The sequence below is a fragment of the Mobula hypostoma genome, chromosome 6, assembly GCF_963921235.1.
Source record: "Mobula hypostoma chromosome 6, sMobHyp1.1, whole genome shotgun sequence".
NCBI lineage: Eukaryota > Metazoa > Chordata > Chondrichthyes > Myliobatiformes > Myliobatidae > Mobula > Mobula hypostoma.
This window is the reverse complement of record NC_086102.1, coordinates 48961665-48983260: the sequence shown is the minus strand read 5'-3', so window position 1 is coordinate 48983260 and position 21596 is coordinate 48961665. Positions and strand designations below refer to the sequence as shown.

The following is a 21596-nucleotide window of genomic DNA, read 5'->3' as shown; positions in this document are numbered from 1 at the left end:
TCAAAGTTGCTGGTGAACGCAGCAGGCCAGGCAGCATCTCTAGGAAGAGGTGCAGTCGACGTTTCAGGCCGAGACCCTTCGTCAGGACATCTTCTGCCTGGTGGAACGGGTCATTTGCGTGTGCCTTCTCTCCACACCACAACAATGAAGAGCTGGAATGAGCTGAGTATAGGTGAGAGTGCTGAGCAGACTCACTCATTCACTCAGTGGGTCATTGGCATTTGCTGTACCTGTGGCTGCTCACTCCCCCATCACTGTGGCGTTCTCCCACACATGGTTCATTTCTGAATTGTGAAAAATTCAGGTTACAAACAGTTCTCAAAAATGGATCTCTGTCGTAGACCAAGGCTGTCTGTATAAGATATTCTAATTAGGCCAGTGACTCCTACCAGAGAGTCTGAGGACAAATGATCAAAAATGTAAGATAATTCTTTATTTCTCCCCAATGCCCAAAAGGATGGATGGATGGATAGGCCATAAGACCATAAGATATAAGAGCAGAAGACCATAAGATATAGGGCCAGTTATTTACAAGGATAATGATATGCATCTTACTTTGCTTTACACAATGACAATACAGAAAAAGATCAATGAATATCAAATAATGTGGAATATGCAAAAGTTGAAGGAGCTCAAAATCTGAAAGAATTGCAGAGCTGGATGAGGTTCATGGTTAGGTGTAGCAGGCAAACTTTTATAATTCAGCCATCTGGACAAGAATAGGACTTTGTTCCAGTTAATATTTCAGGAAAGTGATTGTTTTTGGCTCATGGTTCTCAGGGATCTCCAGTGTAATTACATTTCTTTAAACGGATAAAAGACTACATCTGCTGAACTGTATTGTTTCTAGTCTGTCTCTATATAATCAGATTTCTATAACTTACTAACAACATTTTAACTTTATTCTGAGCTGTTAATGGCCTACATTTGTTAGGGTTAGGGTTTTGCTGCATGGATCCCCAAGATTGCTTATGCTACTCCTCCCTCTCTCAGTCTTCACTGTACTGAGTGAGACCTACACAACCAACTTTCCTTTCTGGGCACACTGTTCCTGTGGCACATTCATCATTTGTATGTCCTTTGCATTTAACTTGTGCTGCCATGGTTGGTTAGACTGTGCTTGGACATTATATCTCACCTGTTCACATTTTTCTTGAATAAACATCGACTCTGCTGGCATGCATTATGAATATTCTTTATTGATGCTTCGATGATTTTGCTCTTACCTCCAGCAACAAGTCCAGATTCTCCTAACTGAATGGCCACTCCAAACCCACCAAGCTTCACAGGTGCTGAATTTTCCTTCGAAGCAAGTAGCACGCAGTGTGGCTGCACAAGAAGCAAAAAAAGAGCTATTGCAAAATTGAAACTGCTCAGGACTAATTAATCTTTTCAATTTTATTAACATAAAGACTATTGGATTTGTGGCTTTTTTTTCAAACTTTGAAAAGGAATGATGTGCAAATCAATAATTACCAACTATTACTTTAAAAAAGTACCTTCCACTTTATCTTGACTGTGATCAATGAAAGAATGTGGTTTATAAACTGGTTGATGCTTTTCGCCCACTAATTACTGTGTACTCCACTTATAGAATGTGAAAGTTGAAAAGCAAACTTCTTGCAGAACTTCTCTTGCAGCATTGATCATACAGTTCAAAATTATACACTAAAATGGCTTTTTCATGCACGTACAATATATAAATTAAGAAATGTAAATTGCATGTTAATATGGTGGTGCCCCACTCCACTACCATCTCCATCTGCACGCTTACCCCCACACCCAATGACAGCTTAAACATGACCCCACTCCAAAATCTTGTTGACTTCTCCATGTGTGTTTATTAAAAATGCTGAACAGAAATGCCAAACCAATGATACAGGATCACCTACTGAAGTTGCTTACACAGATATTGAAGCATATAGTTTTTCAAAAATAAATGTACAAAAATATTTTAAAAAGGGATATATTTTACATACCAACACTAGAGTCCAACCTATTGAAGGGTTATACATATATCACAACATTATTGACATAACAAAACAAGTCCAAACTGGAACTAAATTGATACAACATATATTTTGGCCACTATACGAGAAAAGGCCAGTGCCTCAGAAATGCCAAGCAGACAAATTTCACAATTGATGTTGGTTGAGTTTCAAACACAAATTTAGATATCCTAGTTTCAAATATACAAAGGTGATTTCATTAAAAAGGATTCATCAATACCAAACCAAGGTGTAATAGAAGCTTAAGTTTTCTAATGAACTTACATAATTACACAAAAATCTTACACAATTACTGTATATGCATGATAACTAACTGATCCACGGTAAATAAACTACTAAACAATGTACTGTGGTGAATATTGGCTTCTTGTTCTTTGACTTTGAGATAAACAAATATGCAACCGATTAGGAACGACTGACATAGTTCACCTGGCGTTCACTGGTTTAAAAAGTTAAAAGATCTCCATATACTGGAAATTTAGCTGACACATTCATGTGGAATTGACAGCTTTCAAGCAGTCCCTTAAGAGATCATTGTAAATTACAAACTGGCTAGAAATTTCACAAATTTCTGCCCTAGAGTATACAAATGATTCGTTTCTATTTTTAACCACGCATAGGTTTCTGAAAGCTCAGTGGAATGAACAAACTACAACTATAACTTGTGTCAGCACTCTGCTGAATCCAACAATGGTCCAAATAGCCCCTAACTACGTAAATATTTCCTTTCAAAAGTCATTAAGCTACTTCCACCACTTTATAACAATTTATGCCTGACCATGAGTTATTACTGAAAAACTGTCATTTTGGCACTAGATTATTTGTCATTAATTTTGAAACCATAGCCTCTGGTTATAAACCGTCCTGGTAGTGAAACACTCTCACTAGTTAGTAAACGTGTATACAGCCAATGTAACTGAATTGGCTTTTCCTTGACACTATTTTGGGAAAACTCCTTTCTTAAACACTTATAATGCTCAATGCATGGCCATAATTTCCTTGAATCTGAACTAGAAATTGATAAATGTTTACTATAACATCAACAGTTTTATCTTCTCTTCATGTATAGTGATTTCAAAACTTACAAGAACTGTTACACTTCGACCAGCATCAGACACAAGAAACATTAAAATTCATGATAAAATTTACACTCATTTTTTGTCACAATTGTGAACTAAAAGCATCTCTCCTGTTTGCAATCCATCTCCATAACATAAACAGTCCCGTTACACTGCAATCTGATGTGCAATGTTTCTCTACTTGGCCATTAAAATTAAATTTACCTACAGTTAAAACTTTAATAGGTAATATTGCTTTTCACCATGTTACGTACCCCGTAACTGGGTTGCCAAACCAGCAGAAATGGATCACTCAGTTGGAGTCTGGATTACTAGAACTAAGAAAGTTTTATTAAAGAAACAAGCAACACAGTACTCTAATCAAAAGGATAATAAATGCAACAGTTCAGCAATGATAAACACACATGTACACAGAATTAGGATAACAGGATCAATCAAGCTCTATCGTCGTCTAGGGGTAACTGACCAGTTTCAAAGTGACGCAAAGTTCAGTTCAGTTCACAGTAATCACTGCCGTGGCGATGGACAGTGGGGGGAAGGAGAGAGAGAGAGAGCAAAAATGAATGAATATTCAAACGGCTTCCACACAGACCTTCGATATTCTTCGCAGTCAGCTTTCGGGCGAACCCTTTGTGATGTCTTCTGAGGTCACCGACCGTGACCCCTCCGTTTCCAGATACGATCGTTTCTCTGCGGTGAACCTGGCACCCAGGCAAGGGCGGACACACACCAGGTTCCCGCTGTTCGTACCTTTCCACCCTGTGCGTCTATGGCTTGGTCCTGCGACCAGCCCTCCAAAACTGCCACTGACTTGTGGGAGGCGTATCGCTTCCAGGGTCTCGTTACCTTGTGGTGTCGTGTGTGTCTTGCCTTAGCGAACCTGTCCCTTTTTATCCCCCTGCTGGGGTATCGCCTGTCCATCACTTCAAACAGTTCAGGGTTCGAAGGGGGGCCGATCTTGACAGCTCTCCTTCCATCCCTTAATTAACATCTCCAAATGCTGCTCCATTGTTTTCCTTATCTCTCTTTCTTCTGAAGACAGGTGGCAGACCAACTGCTGATCCCACTGGTGCCAGCATAGGACAGTTAACATCTTAATCTATGTGTACTCTCGTCACAACCAGAATCAGGTAACCAGTGTGCTTTCATAACTAAGCACTAGATATACAAATATTATTTGACCACTTTATTAGTTTCACTATCTACTTGCTGCAGGTAAGAGGACAGTTTATATTTTATCCCCAAATAACCCTGAGGAGATGAGGAAGTGGAACTGGGAAAGGACGCTCCCAACACCACTGCGTGGGTAGTAGTTTCATGATCCCAATGCAATGAAGAAATAACAATACATTTCCAAGTTAGAAATCTGCACATGCAGTGTGATGGTGTTCCCATTTGTCCATCACTCATTCATTGTAATGGTTACAGCTTTAGCAGTGCTATAGATGCAGCCTCGACACTGACCCGGATCTGGGCTGTACCCTCCAAATATCCGGATCTGCCTCTCGGTTTTTTTGCACTAACTTACTTCCCATTTTTCTTTTTTCTATTTATGATTTATAATTTAATTTTTTAATATTTATTAATTTTAATATTTTAAATATTTTTACTCCAGGGAGTGTGAAGCGCAGAATCAAATATTGTTGTGATGGTTGTACGTTCTAGTACCAATTGTTTGGCAACAATAAAGTATAAAGTACTCTTTGAAGATGGTACAGATTGCAACCATTATGTACTGAGGGAGGGAATTTTTTGGATGGTGGATGTGCAATAATGAAGCAGCTACTTTACCCTGGGCTGTGTTCAGCTTCATGTTGATGGAGCTGCATTCATTCAGGCCAGTGGCAGTCTATTTCTTCATTTCCTAAACAAACTCTTTCAGTGGTAGACCATGGTTGAGGTCTGTATTGCCTGTGATATTCACTACGGCAATTCACCAGTGCTTCTTTGGCCATAGATCTGATGCTCAGGAGGTGCAGGGCAGCACTATCTGTACATTCCCTCTGAATCAACATCGTAATCTGAAAATACATCACCGTCCTATTGTTATATACAAGTAGTACTCTCTCAATGAAGACTGCTATGGCTCACAGCTATCTTCTTAAAGACAGTTAGAAATGGACAATGAATACTGGCTTCTGAGCAATATTCTCATGGGTAAATAATAAAGAATCTGAGGAACAACTGAGCTGCGGAAATTATCTTCAAGAATTTCATTAGTTATTTAACAATGATAAATCTATGCGACCCACTAACGCAGAAATCCATAATCTTCCAATTCATTTTCAAGTAGGTACGAGTTTTTTTAAATGTCTCTAATTCTCAGTGACAGGCAACATTTAGTTACTAGTCAACATACGTACAACCATTATACTATTACTAGTACACCTGAATACTCCAACATCCTCACTTATTTAACTCTGAAACTTTGCCTGAAAATATTTTAGATTATAATCCTATGTTATGGTACTTTGCCTAAATGTAAATGCAGAGCTTAAAAATGAATATTGTAGGCATTCAATTGTGGGAATCACAACAATGAGCCTAACAATGTTCAAGCAATGGACACAAGTAGACTCAACAAAACTATCGGGAAAATTCCTGATCTGCTTCTTTCCAATTGTGGAGAATTTGAAGTCAACAGAGATGCCATTGTTACCAACGATGGTTGGAACCAGCTAATTTTGCAGAGGTACAATATCAATTCTGAAATTTTCCTGATCTGTATGGCCAGGAGTTACTGGGGATATTCAGACCAAGATGATTAAACAGTATAATTTCTTTGTATTACGTTTATTTCCAACCACTGGTCTTCCTGCAATACAGCAGTTCAGTTAATATCAAGGCCAGGACAGTTTGATTCACTGCACAGGAGTCCTTATCCTTTAAATGATGAAACTTCTCAATATGTTTCCAGCTAATGAGAATTCGTTATAGAAATGTTTAAAACAAAATGTACATGATGAAAATATGAAAACAGAAAACGTTGGAAAAATTCAGTAGGTCAGGCAACATATATAAAAAGAAACTGTTTGTGCCTGTGACCCTACATCAGAATTGGGAAAGAGGTGAACACAACTTAGTTTTCAGAAGAAAAGGAAGTTAAGGATTTACAGAACAAAGGGAATGTCTCTGACAGATTAAGTCAAAATGGAAGCACAATAAGCTGCTTGGTTCTTTTAACACAAAACAAGAAAAACTGAATCAATATGATATACAAACAGAGAATGCTGGAAAAACCCAGGTGAAGCAACACCTGTGGAAACAGGAACAGTTAATGTTTCAGATGAGGATAACTTATTTCTTGTTCAGGCATTCCCTTTGTTACTATTGTTTGGTTAGCGATCCTGGCTAAACATTTCCGCAAGCTGCCAAATCTTCCTGAAGATTTGATTTTATGAGTCACTACAACATTCAACTGCAACCAAATCACAATTGAGCTGACACTTTGGATCGAGTTTTGCTTGTGCTCCTACTACTACTGCCACCACTACCTTGCCCAGGATCTGGGTTCAATATTGATCTTGAGTATCATATGTATGCAGTTTGCATGTTTCCTCTGTGACCACATGAGCTTCCCCTGAGTGCTTTCAGTTCCTCCCTATACCAAAAAAATGTGCTAGTTGGCAGGTTAACAGCTGGTGGGGGTGGGGATTGGAGTGGAGAAGGGAGGGAGCAGCGGGTCTAGAGAGGAAAATCGCATTAGTGAGATGTGTGCTTGATGGTCATTACAGACACAATAACACACCAACTGCTGGAAGATCTCAGCAGGTCAGGCAGCATCAATAGAGATTAAACAGTTGACATTCTGGGATTACACACCTTAAAAGGACTGGAAGGAAAGGGGTGGGGGGGAAAGCCAGAATAAGAAGATTGGGGGTGGAAGGGGGAGGGTATAAGATAGCAGGGGATGGGTGAAGCCAGGTGAGGAGCAAGGTGGATAGGTGGGAGAGGGATAATGAAGTGAGAAACTGGGAGGTGACAGGTGGAAAAGGTACAAGGCTAAGAAGGAATCTGATAGGAGAGTGGACCAAGGAAGAAAGGGAAGGAAAGGCACCAGAAGGAGATGATAGGCAGATGCAGAGAAAAGACAGGGTAAGAAAGCAGCCAGAATGGGGAACGGAAAAAAAAGAGAAGGGGGAGAAATTATCAGAAGCTAGAGGACTCAATACCAACGCCATCAGGTTGGAGGTTACCCAGATGTAATATGAGGTATTGCTCTTCCAACCTGAGAGTGGCTTCATTGTGGCAGTACAGGTGGCCATAGACCGACACATTGGAATGGGAATGGGAAACAGAATTAAACACAGAAACATAGAACACCTACAGCACAATACAGGCCCTTCGGGCCACAATGCTGTGCTGAACAGGTATTTGATTTAGAAATTACTTAGGGTTACCCATAGCTCTCTATTTTTCTAAGCTCCATGTATCTATCCAGGAGTCTCTTAAAAGACCCTATTATATCCACCTCCACCACTGTCGCCGGCAGCCCATTCCATGCAGTCACCACTCTGCATAAAAAAAACTTACCCCTGACATCTCCTCTGTACCTACTTCCAAGCACCTTAAAACTGTGCCCCCTCGTGCTAGCCATTTCAGCCCTGGGAAAAAGCCTCTGACTTTCAACACGATCAAGGCCTCTCATCATCTTATACACTTCTATCAGGTCACCTCTCATCCTCCATCACTCCAAGGAGAAAAGGCCAAGCTCATTTAACCTATTCTCATAAGGCATACTCCCCAATCCAGGCAACATCCTTGTAAATCTCCTCTGCACCCTTTCTATAAGTTTCCACATCCTTCCTGCATTGAGGTGACCAGAACTGAGCACAGTACTCCAAGTGGGGTCTGACCAGGGTCCTATACAGCTGAAACATTATCTCTCGGCTCTTGAACTCAATCCCATGGTTGATGAAGGTCAATGCACCGTATCCCTGCGCAGTCAACCTGCACAGCAGCTTTGAGTGTCCTATGGACTCGGACCCCAAGATTCCTCTGATCCTCCACACTGCCAAGAGTCTTCCCATTAATATCATATTTTGTCATCATATTTGACCTACCAAAATGAACCACCTCACACTTATATGGATTGAACTCCTCAGCCCAGTTTTGCATCCTATTGATGTCCCGCTGTAACCTCTGACACTAACCACAACACCCCAACCATTGTGTCATCAGCACGTTTACTAACCCATCCCTCCACTTCTTCATCCAGGCCATTTATAAAAATCATGAAGGGAAAATTTGTGAACCCTTTGCAATTACCTGGTTTTCTGCATTAATCAATCATACAATGTGGTCTGATCTTCATCTAAGTCATTAATAATAGTCAGAATCTGCCTAAACTAATAACACACAAACAATTGTACTTTTCATGTCTTTATTGAATACATTCTCAATTCACAGTCCAAGCTGGAAAAAGTATGTGAACCTCTGTATTTAATGAACAGTAGAATCTCCTTTATCAGCAATAAGTTTCCTGTAGCTGTAGATCAGAATTGCACAATGGCAAGGAGGGATTTTACACTATTCCTCCATACAAAATAGCCTCAGCTCATCAGTATTTCTTACCTTGCATGAACAGCCCTCTTCAGGTCAAGCTACAGCATCTTAATTGGGTTAAGACCTGGGCTCTGACTTGGCCCATTCTAAAACATGAATTTTCTTCTTTTTAAACTATTCTGTTGTTGATTTACTCATGTTTCAGATCATTGTCTTGTTGCTTCATTCAACTTCTACTGAGCTTCAGGTGATGGACCGCAACTCTGACATTCTCCTGCAGAATGTCTTGATGCAATTTTGAATTCACTGTTCCCTCAACCATTCCAAGCTGTCCAGGCCCTGAGAGAGCAAAGCAGTCCCAAACCATGATGCTCCTTCAACCATGCTTCAGTTGGGGTGAGGTGTAAGTGTTGGTGCGCAGTGCCCTTTTCCCCCCAAATATACTGGTGTGCACTTCTGCCAATAATTTCAACTTTTATCTCATCTGTCCACAGAACATTATCCCAGAGGTATTGTGGGACATCCAGACATCCAGGTTGTCTTTTGCAAACTTGAGATGCGGGGCAATGCTTTTATTTGGAGAACAGTGGTTTCCTCAGTGGTATCTTTCTATGAGTACCATTCTTATTCAGTGATTTTCTTATAATGGACACATGAACAGAGACTTTAGCAAATTCTAGAGATTCTTGCAGGTCTTTTGCTGTTATCCTTGGGTTTTCACCTCCTTCAGCATTTCACACTGTGCTCTTAATGTGGTCTTTGCAGGATGCCCACTCCTACCAAGAGTAGCAACAACACACATCAAAGTTGCTGGTGAACGCAGCAGGCCAGGCAGCATCTCTAGGAAGAGGTGCAGTCGACGGTTCAGGCCGAGACCCTTCGTCAGGACTAACTGAAGGAAGGAGTAGCAACAATACTGAATACTGAATTTCCTCCATTTGTAGACAATTTCTCTTACTGTGGACTGATGAACACTCAGGTGTTTAGAAATATTTTTGTACCCTTTTCCAGCTTCACGCATCTCTACAATTCTTCTTCTGAGGTCCTCCGACAGTTGTTTCGATTGAGGCATGGTGAACATAAACAGATCTTTCTTGAGAAAAGCAGGCTCTGTCAATAACCTGACTTTGTGTATTTCTAGCCAAGGCATCTCTGCAACCCACACCTCCAATCTCATCACATTGATTGGAACACTTGACTCCAAATAGCTTTGTAGAAGGCATTACCCCAGAGGTTTACATTTCTGAAAAGAGGATGCTGTCCAAGTTGCATGCCATCTTGACAATGTCTCCCATCCACTACATAATATACTGGTTGGGCACAGGAGTACATTCAGCCAGAGACTCATTCCACCGAGATGCAACACAGAGCGTCATAGGAAGTCATTCCTGCCTGTGGCCATCAAACTTTACAACTCCTCCCTTGGAGTGTCAGACACTCTGAGCCAATAGGCTGGTCCTGGATGTATTTCCTGGCATAATTTACATATTACTATTTAACTATTTATGGTTTTATTACTATTTATCATTATGGTGTAACTGTAACGAAAACCAATTTCCCCTGGGATCAATAAAGTATGACTATGACTATGACATTCTTTTTTGAACCTAAACTGTGATTGTTTAAATGGTATATTCAGTATTGACGAGGAGCATAACTGTGTTATTAGTTTAGGCAGATTATGTTTGTCTATTATTGTGACTTAGATGAGGATCAGACCACATTTTATGAGTAATTAATGCCCAAAACTAGGTAATTGCAAAGAGTTCAGAAGCTTTTTTTTGCAACTGTAAGCTGACACTGACAGAACACAATACTAAAAGAATGCAGCACTAATACTGTTACAAAGTTTGAATCAGAGATTAAAAGAAGGCTCCACATGCCATCTTGGTGATAAGAAATCTGTTTTGAAAAACAGGCACTTGTCTTTATCAACAAATTTAATCAACATAACTAATACTACATTATTGTTCCACCATCTTGTTGCTGTGTGAGATGTTCAAATTTCCTATCTTACTTCAAAATTACTTGTTTTGACTGTGAAACATTTTGGGAGATCATAAAATGTAATATAAATAAAATCATTTTTTTCACCTGTATATATTTGACTTGAATATTTTGAAAAGATAACATGCTGAAGTCTTTAATCTTAAACTATATTAATACACCGCATCCGGGGGAAAAGGATACAGATGCAAATAGTTAAGTTGAGGCTTCGGTAAAATTACTCAAGAAAGGAAATCCACAAACATTGACCAGAAGTGAAAGAGGAATAAACTACAGTTAAGCTTCTTTGAAATAACCTTTTATGCTAGGCATCTGCATACAAAAACTCAAATTGAACTGACTCCCATTATACATAGGACTTCACAGGTATGTGATTCACTTTATTCATGTAATATTTGATCTCTATTGGAATTGTTTTATTATCGTTCAGAGATGCAGCAAAAAACTTAAATTTTGAATGCTAACCATACAGATCAAGTACGTGATCAAGTACAGATCAAGTACGTGAGGTAATACAAGAAGAAAAGCAGTAACAGAATGCAGAATGTTGTGTTACAGTTGCATTGCACAGTGCAGTTTGGCTGCCTCTGAAGAATTAAGTATGTAGATTTCTTGACTAATCATCAGTAAATAAGATTGTAAACTGTACACATCAGATGACTGCTCTCTTGATTTAGGAATCTTCAACATAGATTAGAAAATTGAGCACATTACTGTACTACTAAGAAAGGTGGGTTAAGCCAATAACTACAGATCAGTCAGTCTACTATCTGCCATCACAGCAATTTTAATTAACATGATGGAAGCTTTTCATTTGATTAAAGAGAATCAGAATAAATTTATAAAAGGTAATTGAAGTCTTATGAAACTCATGGAATTTTCTGAGGCAATTCAAGTAATGGTGAAGGGTTTGTCTACAGATGTCATTTATTTGGAGTCCAAAGAGGCAGGTGATAAGTTCACACAAGACTTCATTAGGTCGAAATATAGAGTTGGTTAGGAAATAGTGTGACACGAGCAAGACGGTCTCAAAAATTCACCACATTTATTTGCAGCATTAGTGATGTAGTTAAAGGCATTTAAGATTACTGATGACAAGGATCAGCGACATCATAAGCAGAAAAAATAAAATGATTAAATTGCATGAAAATAATTATGGATTACTCAGATATGCAAAACTGCTGCAAATTGATTAAAATTTGGAGAACTTAGCAGTATTAAAACACTTTCTTGTGAACTCAATTGCACAATCATAATAATTTCCAGCTTCATGTAACTGAAAATGGATGTTTTGCACACCTGCACCCTCCACTTTTCCCCTTTGAGTGAAGCATGATTATAACCAGTTGCACATAGTTTTGCATCGCACTGCAAATTTGACCAGGCTTTTCAGGTCATGACTCATCATTGCAACACGAACATATTTTCCATGCTATTTGAGGTAGCATTAGTTTTTTTCTGCATGTGGTACCAGGATCTCACATCAGATGGGTGGATCCTGGGAGCAGCCAACCAGATTTCCAAACTTCTGCTAAGTGCTTGATACTCATGCATCCATCACCTGTGGAAATAGGCAACACTTGGCCTACTGGGCCAAGTCGTATGTTGGTCTAATGTAATTCTACTATTAGTACACAGGAATTTGTAGGTTGTCATTTTCTAGATGTTGATAAGCTCAAATCAATGGAAGCAAAGGTGCCAATATACTGTAGCTAGGATGCCTAAGACATTTGCACAGTACTGTAGTAGTTTTATGTATTACACTGTACTGTTGCCACAAAAAAAAACAAATTTCTGACATATGTGAGTGATGATAAACCTGATTCTGATATGGGTATCTATTGTGGACTGAGAGTAGGAAGGATTTAGGGAGAAGGGAAGGGAGAGGGAGGGAGCAGGAACACCAGAGAGACATACTGTAATGATCAATAAACCAACCCTTGGCAGTCATCCTCTGCCCCCCACCCCACACCCTTCCAAGGCACTCCACCTTCACTCCCAAAATTCTTTGTTCTCAAACTCTCTCTCTGGTCCACATTAACAAATATGTCACTGTGCAAAAGTCCAAGGCACACTAGCTACATATATATGTGCTGACATAACAAGAGAAAATCTGCAGATGCTGGAAATCCAAGCAAGACACACAAAATGCTGGAGGAACTCAGCAGGCCAGGCGGCCCCAATAAAAAAAAGTATAGTTTCAGGCCAAGACCCTTCAGTAGGAAAAAAAGATGAGTAGATTCAAAAGTGGGGGCAGGGAAGGGAGAAAAACAGGTAATAGGTGAAACCTGGAGGGGGAGGAGTGAGCTAAAGAGCTGGGAAGTTGATTGGTGAAAGAGAGAAAGGGGATTTTAATAGGAGAGGACAGAAGGCCATGGAAGAAAGAAAATGGGTGAGAAACACCAGAGGGAGGCGACAGGCAGGCAAGGAGATAAGCTGAAAGTGGGAAAAAGGGTTGGGGAATGCTGAAGGGGGGAGGGGTCAATACCAGAAGTTTGAGAAATCAATATTCAAACCATCAGGCTGGAGGCTACCCGGACAGAATGTAAGGTGTTGTTCCTCCAGTCTGAGTGTGGCCTCACCGCGACAGTACAGATGGCCATGGATTGACATATTGGAATGGGAATGGATAGTGGAATTGGTAGTGAGGAAGGAGGGGCATGTGCACCACTTGTTCCGCTTGCAAGGGTAAGTGCCAGGAGAGAGATCAGTAGGGAGGGTCGAATGAACAAGGAAGTCACTTAGGGAGCAATTTCTGCAGAAAGCAGAAAGTTAAGTTTGGGGTGGAGGGGTTGGAGGGAAAGATGAGCTTGGTGGTAGGATCCTGTTGGAGATGGCAGAAGTTCCGGATATTATGTGCTGGACGTGGTGGCTGGTGGGATGGTAGGTGAGGACATGAGGAACCCCCATCCCTGGTAGGGTGGCAGGAAGATGGGGTAAAAGCAGGTATGTGTGAAATGGAACAGATGCAGTTGAGGGCAGTGTCCATGGTGGAGGAAGGGATGCCCCCCTTTTTTTGAAAAAGGAGTACATTTCCTTCATTCTGGAATGAGAAGCCTCATCCTGAGAGGAGATGTGGTGGAGACGGAAGATTTGAGAGAAGGGGATGGCGATTTTACAAGTAACAGAAAGAGGTATAGTCCAAATTTCCATGAGAGTCTGTGGGTTTTTAATAGACATCAGTAGATAAGCTGCCTCTAGAGATAGAGACAGTGAGATTGAGAAAGTGGGGGGTTGCAAGTTGAAGGCAAAGTAGATGAAGCTGACGAGCTCCATATGGGTGCAGGAAGTAGCACCAATGCAGTCTTTGATATAGCGTAGGAAAAGTGGGGGACGAACACCAGTGTAGGCTTGGAACACAGACTGTTCCACATAGCTGAGAAAAAGGCAGGCATAGCTGAGACCCATGCGAGTGCCCATGGCTATACCTTCTGTTTGAAGGAAGTCGGAGGAGCCAAACTATTTAGAGTGAGGTCAAGTTCTACAAGACGGAAGAGCGTGGTGCTAGTGGGGAACTGGTTATGTCTGGTGTCTAGAAAGAAACAAAGAGCTTTGATTAATCTAATTAACTTAGGAGTAGGTAATGGAGGCAGCAGTTAGGGCAGTCAAGTGCTCCATTTAAAGTATGTGGGAAGTCAGGGCGAGCACAATTGTCCCTGATGATGACTACACCTGTAAAAGGTGCATCCAGCTGCAGCCTCTGACAATGCAAACATGAGGAAGGCTGCAGATGCTGGAAATTCAAGCAACACACATCAAAGTTGCTGATGAACGCAGCAAGCCAGACAACATCTCTAGGAAGAGGTACAGTCGACTTTTCGGGCCGAGACTCTTCGTCAGGAGTAACTGAAAGAAGAGCTAGTAAGAGATTTGAAAATGAGGCATGAACATTGACTTCTCAAACTTCCACTAGTGCCCCACCTCCCCCTTGTACCCCATCCGTTATTTATATACACACATTCTTTCTCTCTCTCTCCTTTTTCTCCCTCTGCCCCTCTCACTATACCCCTTGCCCATCCTCTGGGTTCCCCCCTCCCCCTTTTCTTTCTCCCTGGGCCTCCTGTCCCATGATCCTCTCATATCCCTTTTGCCAATCAACTGTCCAGCTCTTGGCTCCATCCCTCCCCCTCTGTCTTCTCCTATCATTTTGGACTCCCCCTCCCCCTCCCACTTTCAGATCTCTTACTAGCTCTTCCTTCAGTTAGTCCTGACGAAGGGTCTCGGCCCGAAATGTCGACTGTACCTCTTCCTAGAGATGCTGCCTGGTCTGCTGCGTTCACCAGCAACTTTGATGTGTGTTGCAGCTCCTGACAAACCGAGTTAGGGAACTGGAGCTGGAGCTGGATGAACTTTGGATCATTCGTGAGGCAGAGGCAGAGGCAGAAATAGACAGGAGTTTCAGGGAGATAATCACCCCTAAAAGTCAGGAGGCAGGTAGCTGGGTGACTGTCAGGAGAGGGAAGGCGAATAGACAGAATGAGCAGAGCACCCCTCTGGCCGTTCCCATCAATAATAAGTATACCGTTTTGGATACTATTGGTAGGGACGACCTACCAGGGACAAGTTGCAGTGGTCGCATCCCTGGCACCGAGACTGGACCCTCAGCTCAGAAGGGAAGGAGGGAAAAGAGGAGAGCAGTAGTGATAGGGGGTTCGATAGTTGGGGGGAAGATAAGAGGTTCTGAAGGAGAGATCAAGAATCCCGGATGGTCTGTTGCCTCCCTAGTGCCAGGGTCCATGATATCTTGGATCAAATTCTCAGTATTCTCAAGCGGGAGGGTGCGCAGCCAGATGTCATGGTCCATGTAGGGACGAATGATGTGGATAGGAAGGAGGAGGAGGAGATCCTGCAAAGAGAGTTTAGGGAGTTAAGCGCAAAACTGAAGCACAGGATCTCCAGGGTTGCAAACTCAGGATTGCTACCCGCACCACGTGCTAGTGAGGCTAGAAATAGGAAGATAATGCAGCTAAATATGTGGCTAAGGAGTTGGTGCAGGAGGGAGATCTTCATGTTTCTGGACAATTGGGCCTTGTTCCAGGGAAGGTCAGACCTTTGCACCTGAACTGGAGGGGGACTAACATCCTTGCAGGTAGATTTACCAGTGCTGCTCTGGGGGGGGGTTTAAACTAGATTTGCAGGGAGAGGGAAACCAGAGTGTTAGAGCAGATAGTGAGGTGGAGGAGGATAAAGGTCAGGTGAGAACTGCAAGTATAGTGCATGGAGTAATGCCAGATCTAACATATAAAGAGGCTTTGAGGAAAGAGAAGCAGAATAAAGGGTGTAAAGGTAGTAAGGTAGAAGGGCTGAAGTGCGCGTACTTCAATGCAAGAAGCATCAGGGACAAAGGTGATGAACTGAGAGCTTGGATACATACATGGAATTATGATGTAGTGACCATTACAGAGACTTGGCTGGCACCAGGGCAGGAATGGATTCTCAGTATTCCTGGATTTCAGTGTTTTACAAAGGATAGAGAGGAGGGAGAAAGGGGAGGAGATGTGGCATTACTGGTCAGGGTTATTATTGCAGCTACAGAAAGGGTGGGTAACGTAGCAGGATCCTCTTTTGAGTCAGTATGGGTGGAAGTCAGGAACAGAAAGGGAGCAGTTACTCTATTGGGAGTATTCTACAGGCCCCCTGGTAGAATCAGAGGTACCGAGGAGCAGATTGGGAGGCAGATTTTGGAAAGATGCAAAAATAACGGGGTTGTTGTCATGGGTAACTAACTTCCCTAATATTGATTGGCACCAGATTAGTTCCAATGGTTTAGACGGGGCAGAGCTTGTTAAGTGAGTCCAGGACTGATTCCTGTTACAGTATATTGAAAGGCCGACTAGGGGGAATGCCAAACTAGATCTAGTATTAGGTAACGAACCCGGTCAGGTCACAGATCTCTCCATGGGTGAACATCTGGGGGACAGTGACCACTGCTCCCTGGCCTTTAGCATTATCATGGAAAAGGATAGAATCAGAGAGGACAGGAAAATTTTTAATTGGGGAAGGGTAAATTATGAGGCTATAAGGCTAGAACTTGCGGGTGTGAATTGGGATGATGTTTTTGCAGGGAAATGTACTATGGACATGTGGTCGATGTTTAGGTTTCTCTTGCAGGATGTTAGGGATAAATTTGACCCAGTGAGGAAGATAAATAATGGTAGGGTGAAGGAACCATGGGTGACAAGTGAGGTGGAAAATCTAGTCAGGTGGAAGAAGGCAGCATACATGAGGTTTAGGAAGCAAGGATCAGATGGGTCTATTGAGGAATATAGGGTAGCAAGAAAGGAGCTTAAGAAGGGGCTGAGAAGAGCAAGAAGGGGGCATGAGAAGGCCTTGACGAGTAGGGTAAAGGAAAACCCCAAGGCATTCTTCAATTATGTGAAGAACAAAAGGATGACAGGAGTGAAGGTAGGACCGATTAGAGATAAAGGTGGGAAGATGTGCCTGGAGGCTGTGGAAGTGAGCGAGCTCCTCAATGAATACTTCTCTTCGGTATTCACCAATGAGGGGGAACTTAATGATGGTGAGGACAATATGAGTGAGGTTGATGTTCTGGAGCATGTTGATATTAAGGGAGAGGAGGTGCTGGAGTTGTTAAAATACATTAGGATGATAAGTCCCCGGGGCCTGACGGAATATTCCCCAGGCTGCTCCACGAGGCGAGGGAAGAGATTGCTGAGCCTCTGGCTAGGATCTTTATGTCCTCATTGTCCACGGGAATGGTACTGGAGGCTTGGAGGGAGGCGAATGTTATCCCCTTGTTCAAAAAAGGTAGTAGGGATAGTCCGTGTAATTATAGACCAGTGAGCCTTACGTCTGTGGTGGCAAAGCTGTTGGAAAAGATTCTTAGAGATAGGATCTATGCGCATTTAGAGAATCATGGTCTGATCAGGGACAGTCAGCATGGCTTTGTGAAGGGCAGATCATGTCCAACAAGCCTGATGGACTTCTTTGAGGTGGTGACCAGGCATATAGATGAGGGTAGTGCAGTGGATGTTATCTACATAGATTTTAGTAAGGCATTTGACAAGGTTCCACATGGTAGGCTTATTCAGAAAGCCAGAAGGAATGGGATACAGGGAAGTTTGGCCAGGTGGATTCAGAATTGGCTTGCCTGCAGAAGGCAGAGGGTCGTGGTGGAGGGAGTACATTTGGATTGGAGGGTTGTGACTAGTGGTGTCCCACAAGGATCGGTTCCGGGACCTCTACTTTTCATGATTTTTATTAACGACCTGGATGTGGGGGTAGAAGGGTGGGTTGGCAAGTTTGTAGACAACACAAAGGTTGGTGGTGGTGTGGGTAATGTAGAGGATTGTCAAAGATTGCAGAGAGACATTGATAGGAAGCAGAAGTGGGCTGAAAAATGGCAGATGGAGTTCAGCCCAGAGAAGTGCAAGGTGGTACACTTTGGAAGGACATATTCCAAGGCAGAGTACAAAGTAAATGGCAGGATACTTGGTAGTGTGGAGGTGCAGAGGGATCTGGGGGTACATATCCACAGATCCCTGAAAGTTGCCTCACAGGTAGATAGGGTAGTTAAGAAAGCTTATCGGGCGTTAGCTTTCATAAGTCGAGGGATAGAGTTTGAGAGTCGTAAGGTAATGATGCAGCTTTATAAAACTCTGGTTAGGCCACAACTGGAGTACTGTGTCCAGTTCTGGTTGCCTCACTATAGGAAGGATGTGGAAGCATTGGAAAGGGTACAAAGGAGATTTACCAGGATGCTGCCTGGTTAAGAGAGTATGCATTATGATCAGAGATTAAGGGAGCTAGGGCTTTACTCTTTGGAGAGGATGATGAGAAGAGACATGATAGAGGAGTACAAGATATTAAGAGGAATAGATATGAGTGGACACCCAGCGCCTCTTCCCCAGGGCACCACTGCTCAATACAAGAGGACATGGCTTTATGGTAAGGGGTGAGAAGTTCAAGGGGGATATTAGAGGAAGGTTTTTTACTCAGAGAGTGGTTGGTGCGTGGAATGCACTGCTTGAGTCAGTGGTGGAGGCAGATACACTAGTGAAATTTAAGAGACCACCAGACAGGTATATGGAGGAATTTAAGGTGGTGGGGGGGTTATATGGGAGGCAGGGTTTAAGGGTTGGTACAACATTGTCTGCCGAAGGGCCTGTACTGTGCTGTACTATTCTATGTTTGAGGCCTTCCTGGCGGGAGATGGAGGTGTATAGGAACTGGACATCCATAGTGAAAATATGATTGGGAGCTAGGGATAATGTATATAATGTGCTCATGATTTTTGCACAATACTGTATATACCGGGCTCCAAACAGCCAGGTTGCAGGCTACAAATTACAACTGAAGAAAGAAAAGGCATTTCAAGACAGCAATGTTATGAGAACCACTGGGGGTTTCATTATGCAGGTTGATTGGGAAAATTAGGTTGGTGCTGGATCTCAAAGGAGAGAATTTGTAGAATGACTGTGAGATGGCTTTCCACTGGGAAAGGCTATTCTGGATTGGGTGTTGTGTAATGAACCTGATTTGAATGGGGATCTTAAGGAACCCTTTGGGGAGCAGTCAGCATAATATGATAGACTTCACCCTGCAATTCGAGGGGGAGAAGCTAAAGTCAGATGTATCAATATAACAATGAAGTAAAGGTAAATATAGAGGTATAAGAGGGAAGCTGGCCAAAGCTGATTGGAAGGGGGCACTAGTTGGGATGATGGCAGAACAACATCGGTTGCATTTTCTGGGCAATATTCAGAAGGTGCAGGATAGGTACATTCCAAAGAGGTGGTCGTATTCTCAAGACAGGATGACGTAACCATGGCTGACAAGGGAAGTCAAGATCACCATAAAAGCAAAAGAGAAGGCATATAATACAGCAAAAATTAGTGAGAAGGTGGAGGATTGGTACACATTAAAAAAAACAGAAGGCAACTAAAAAAGTTATAAGGCAGAAAAAGATGAAATATGAAGGCAAGCTAGCCAATATCATCAAAGAGGATACCAAAAGGTTTTTGTTTCAGATATATAAAGACTAAAAGAAGTGACAGCAGCTATCATACTGCGGGAAAATGTTGCTAGAAAGGTACAGAAGTAATGAGGGGACAAGGAAATGGCAATCAAACTTAATAAGCATCTTGCATCAGTCTTCACGGTGGAAGATACTAGCAGTATGTCAGACGTTCAAGAGTGTCAGGGGCAGAAGTGAGTGCAGTTGCTATCACAGGACAGAAGGTGCTTGAGAGGCTGAATAAATCATCTGGATCAGGTGGACTACACCGAGAGTTCTGAAAGAAGTAGCTGAAAAGATTGTGGAGGAATTGGTTATGATCTGTCAAGATTCTCTTGATTCTGGCATGGTTCTGGAGGATTGGAAAATTGCAAATGTAACTCCACTCTTCGGAGTGGTGGGGTGCAGAAGAGGGAAACTGTAGGCCAGTTAGTCTAATGTCAGTGGTTGGGAAGATATTGGGGTTGATTATTAGGGATGAGTTCTCAAGGTACTTGGAGGCAGATGATAAAATAGGCCAAAGTCAGCATGGCTTCCTTGAGGGAAAATCTAGCCTGATAAATCTGTTGGTATTCTTTGAGGAATTTTTGAAGTAGGATAGACAAAGGATTAATGGTGGATGTTGTGTACTTGGATTTTCAGAAGGCCTTTAACAAGATGCAGCACACAAGGCTGCTTAACAAGATAAGAGCCTATGGTATTACAGGAAAAATACTAGCACATATAGAGGTTTGGCTGATTGGCAGGAGAAAGATTGGGAAAAAGGGAGACTTTCCTGTTTGACTGCCAGTAATTAATGGTGTTCTACAGGGGGTCAGTGTTGGGATCACTTCTTTTTACATTATATGTTAATGATTTAAATGACAGAATTAATGGCTACATGGTCAAATTTGCAGACGACATGAAGACTGTTGGAGGGGCAGGAAGTGTTTAGGAAGCAGGGAGGTACCAGAAGGACTTAGATAGATGAGGAGAATGGAAGAAGTAATGGCAGATGAATACAGCTCATGCACTTTGGTAGATGGAACAAAAGCACAGACTACTTTCTAAACGGGTAGAAAATTCAAAAATCCAAGGTGCAAAGAGTCCTTGTCCTTCCCAAAGTTTAACTTGCAGGTTGAGTTCATGGTGAGGAAAGCAAATGCAATGTTAGCATTCATTTTGACAGAACTAGAATATAAAAGCAAATATGTAATGTTGAGGCTTCATAAAACACAGGCGAGGCCTCATTTGAAGTATTCTGAGCAGTTCTGGGTCCTTTATCTAAGAAAGGATGTGCTGACATTGGAGGGAGCCCAGAGGAGGTTCACAGGAATGTAAGAGTAATTACAGGAGGAGCATTTGATGGCCCTGGACCTGTACTTGCTGAAGTTTAGAAGAATGGGTGGGGGGGGGGCGGTAAAATCAGATCTCGTTGAAGCTTAATGAACATTGAAAGCCCTAGATCCAGTGGATATGAAGAGTAGGTTTTCTACGGTGGGGGGGGGGGGGGGAGTCAAGGATCAAAGGACACAGCCTCAGGATAGAGGGGCATCCATTTATAACAGACAAGGAGGAATTTCTTTAGCCAGAGGGTAGTGAATCTGCAGAATTCATTGCCACATGTGGCTGTGGATGTCAATTCTTTGGATATACTTAAAGCAGAGGTTGATAGGTTCTTGTTTAGTCAGGATATGAAAGGTTACAGGGAGAAGACGGGAGAATGGAGTTGAGAGGGAATATGTTAATAACTTTAAAGTCAGTGTCCACTGAACAATCAAAGTGCTGCGCATAAACAAACCTCACTTCACTCTACTCAGTCAGAATACCCATAATTATTCTGACCACCCTGAAGTTTGCAGCAACGAATTCAGCAATGAAAACAGTTGTCTATGCTCTATTGCATTGCTCATTCAGTGCAAACTTCTGGATCCACTGAAGATCCAAATCCATTATATTTAGGAATTTCACACATTTATGCACAAAGAGTTGAGCAACACAATTTATTCCTTTGGTGTGCATCAGAGACTTGTTACTTAT

General features: G+C 42.1%; 2 protein-coding genes across 10 annotated transcripts in view; one reads left to right on the top strand and one right to left on the bottom strand.

Moving 5' to 3' along the window:
- Nucleotides 1–21596, bottom strand: part of caska (calcium/calmodulin-dependent serine protein kinase a) — a 415030-nt gene that overhangs the window by 208940 nt on the left and 184494 nt on the right. For all 8 annotated transcript variants that reach the window (XM_063050785.1, XM_063050787.1, XM_063050788.1 and 5 more), the window contains exon 6: nucleotides 1227–1329. In XM_063050785.1, the coding sequence (XP_062906855.1) occupies nucleotides 1227–1329 (103 nt within the window). The remainder of the gene's footprint in view (nucleotides 1–1226; nucleotides 1330–21596) is intronic.
- LOC134348031 (probable G-protein coupled receptor 34) overlaps nucleotides 10855–21596 on the top strand; it is a 47497-nt gene continuing 36755 nt past the window's right edge. The window contains exon 1 of one of the 2 annotated variants that reach the window (XM_063050794.1): nucleotides 10855–10966. The gene's annotated coding sequence lies outside the window, so the exon portion shown is untranslated. The remainder of the gene's footprint in view (nucleotides 10967–21596) is intronic. The other variant, XM_063050796.1, reaches the window with a different exon arrangement.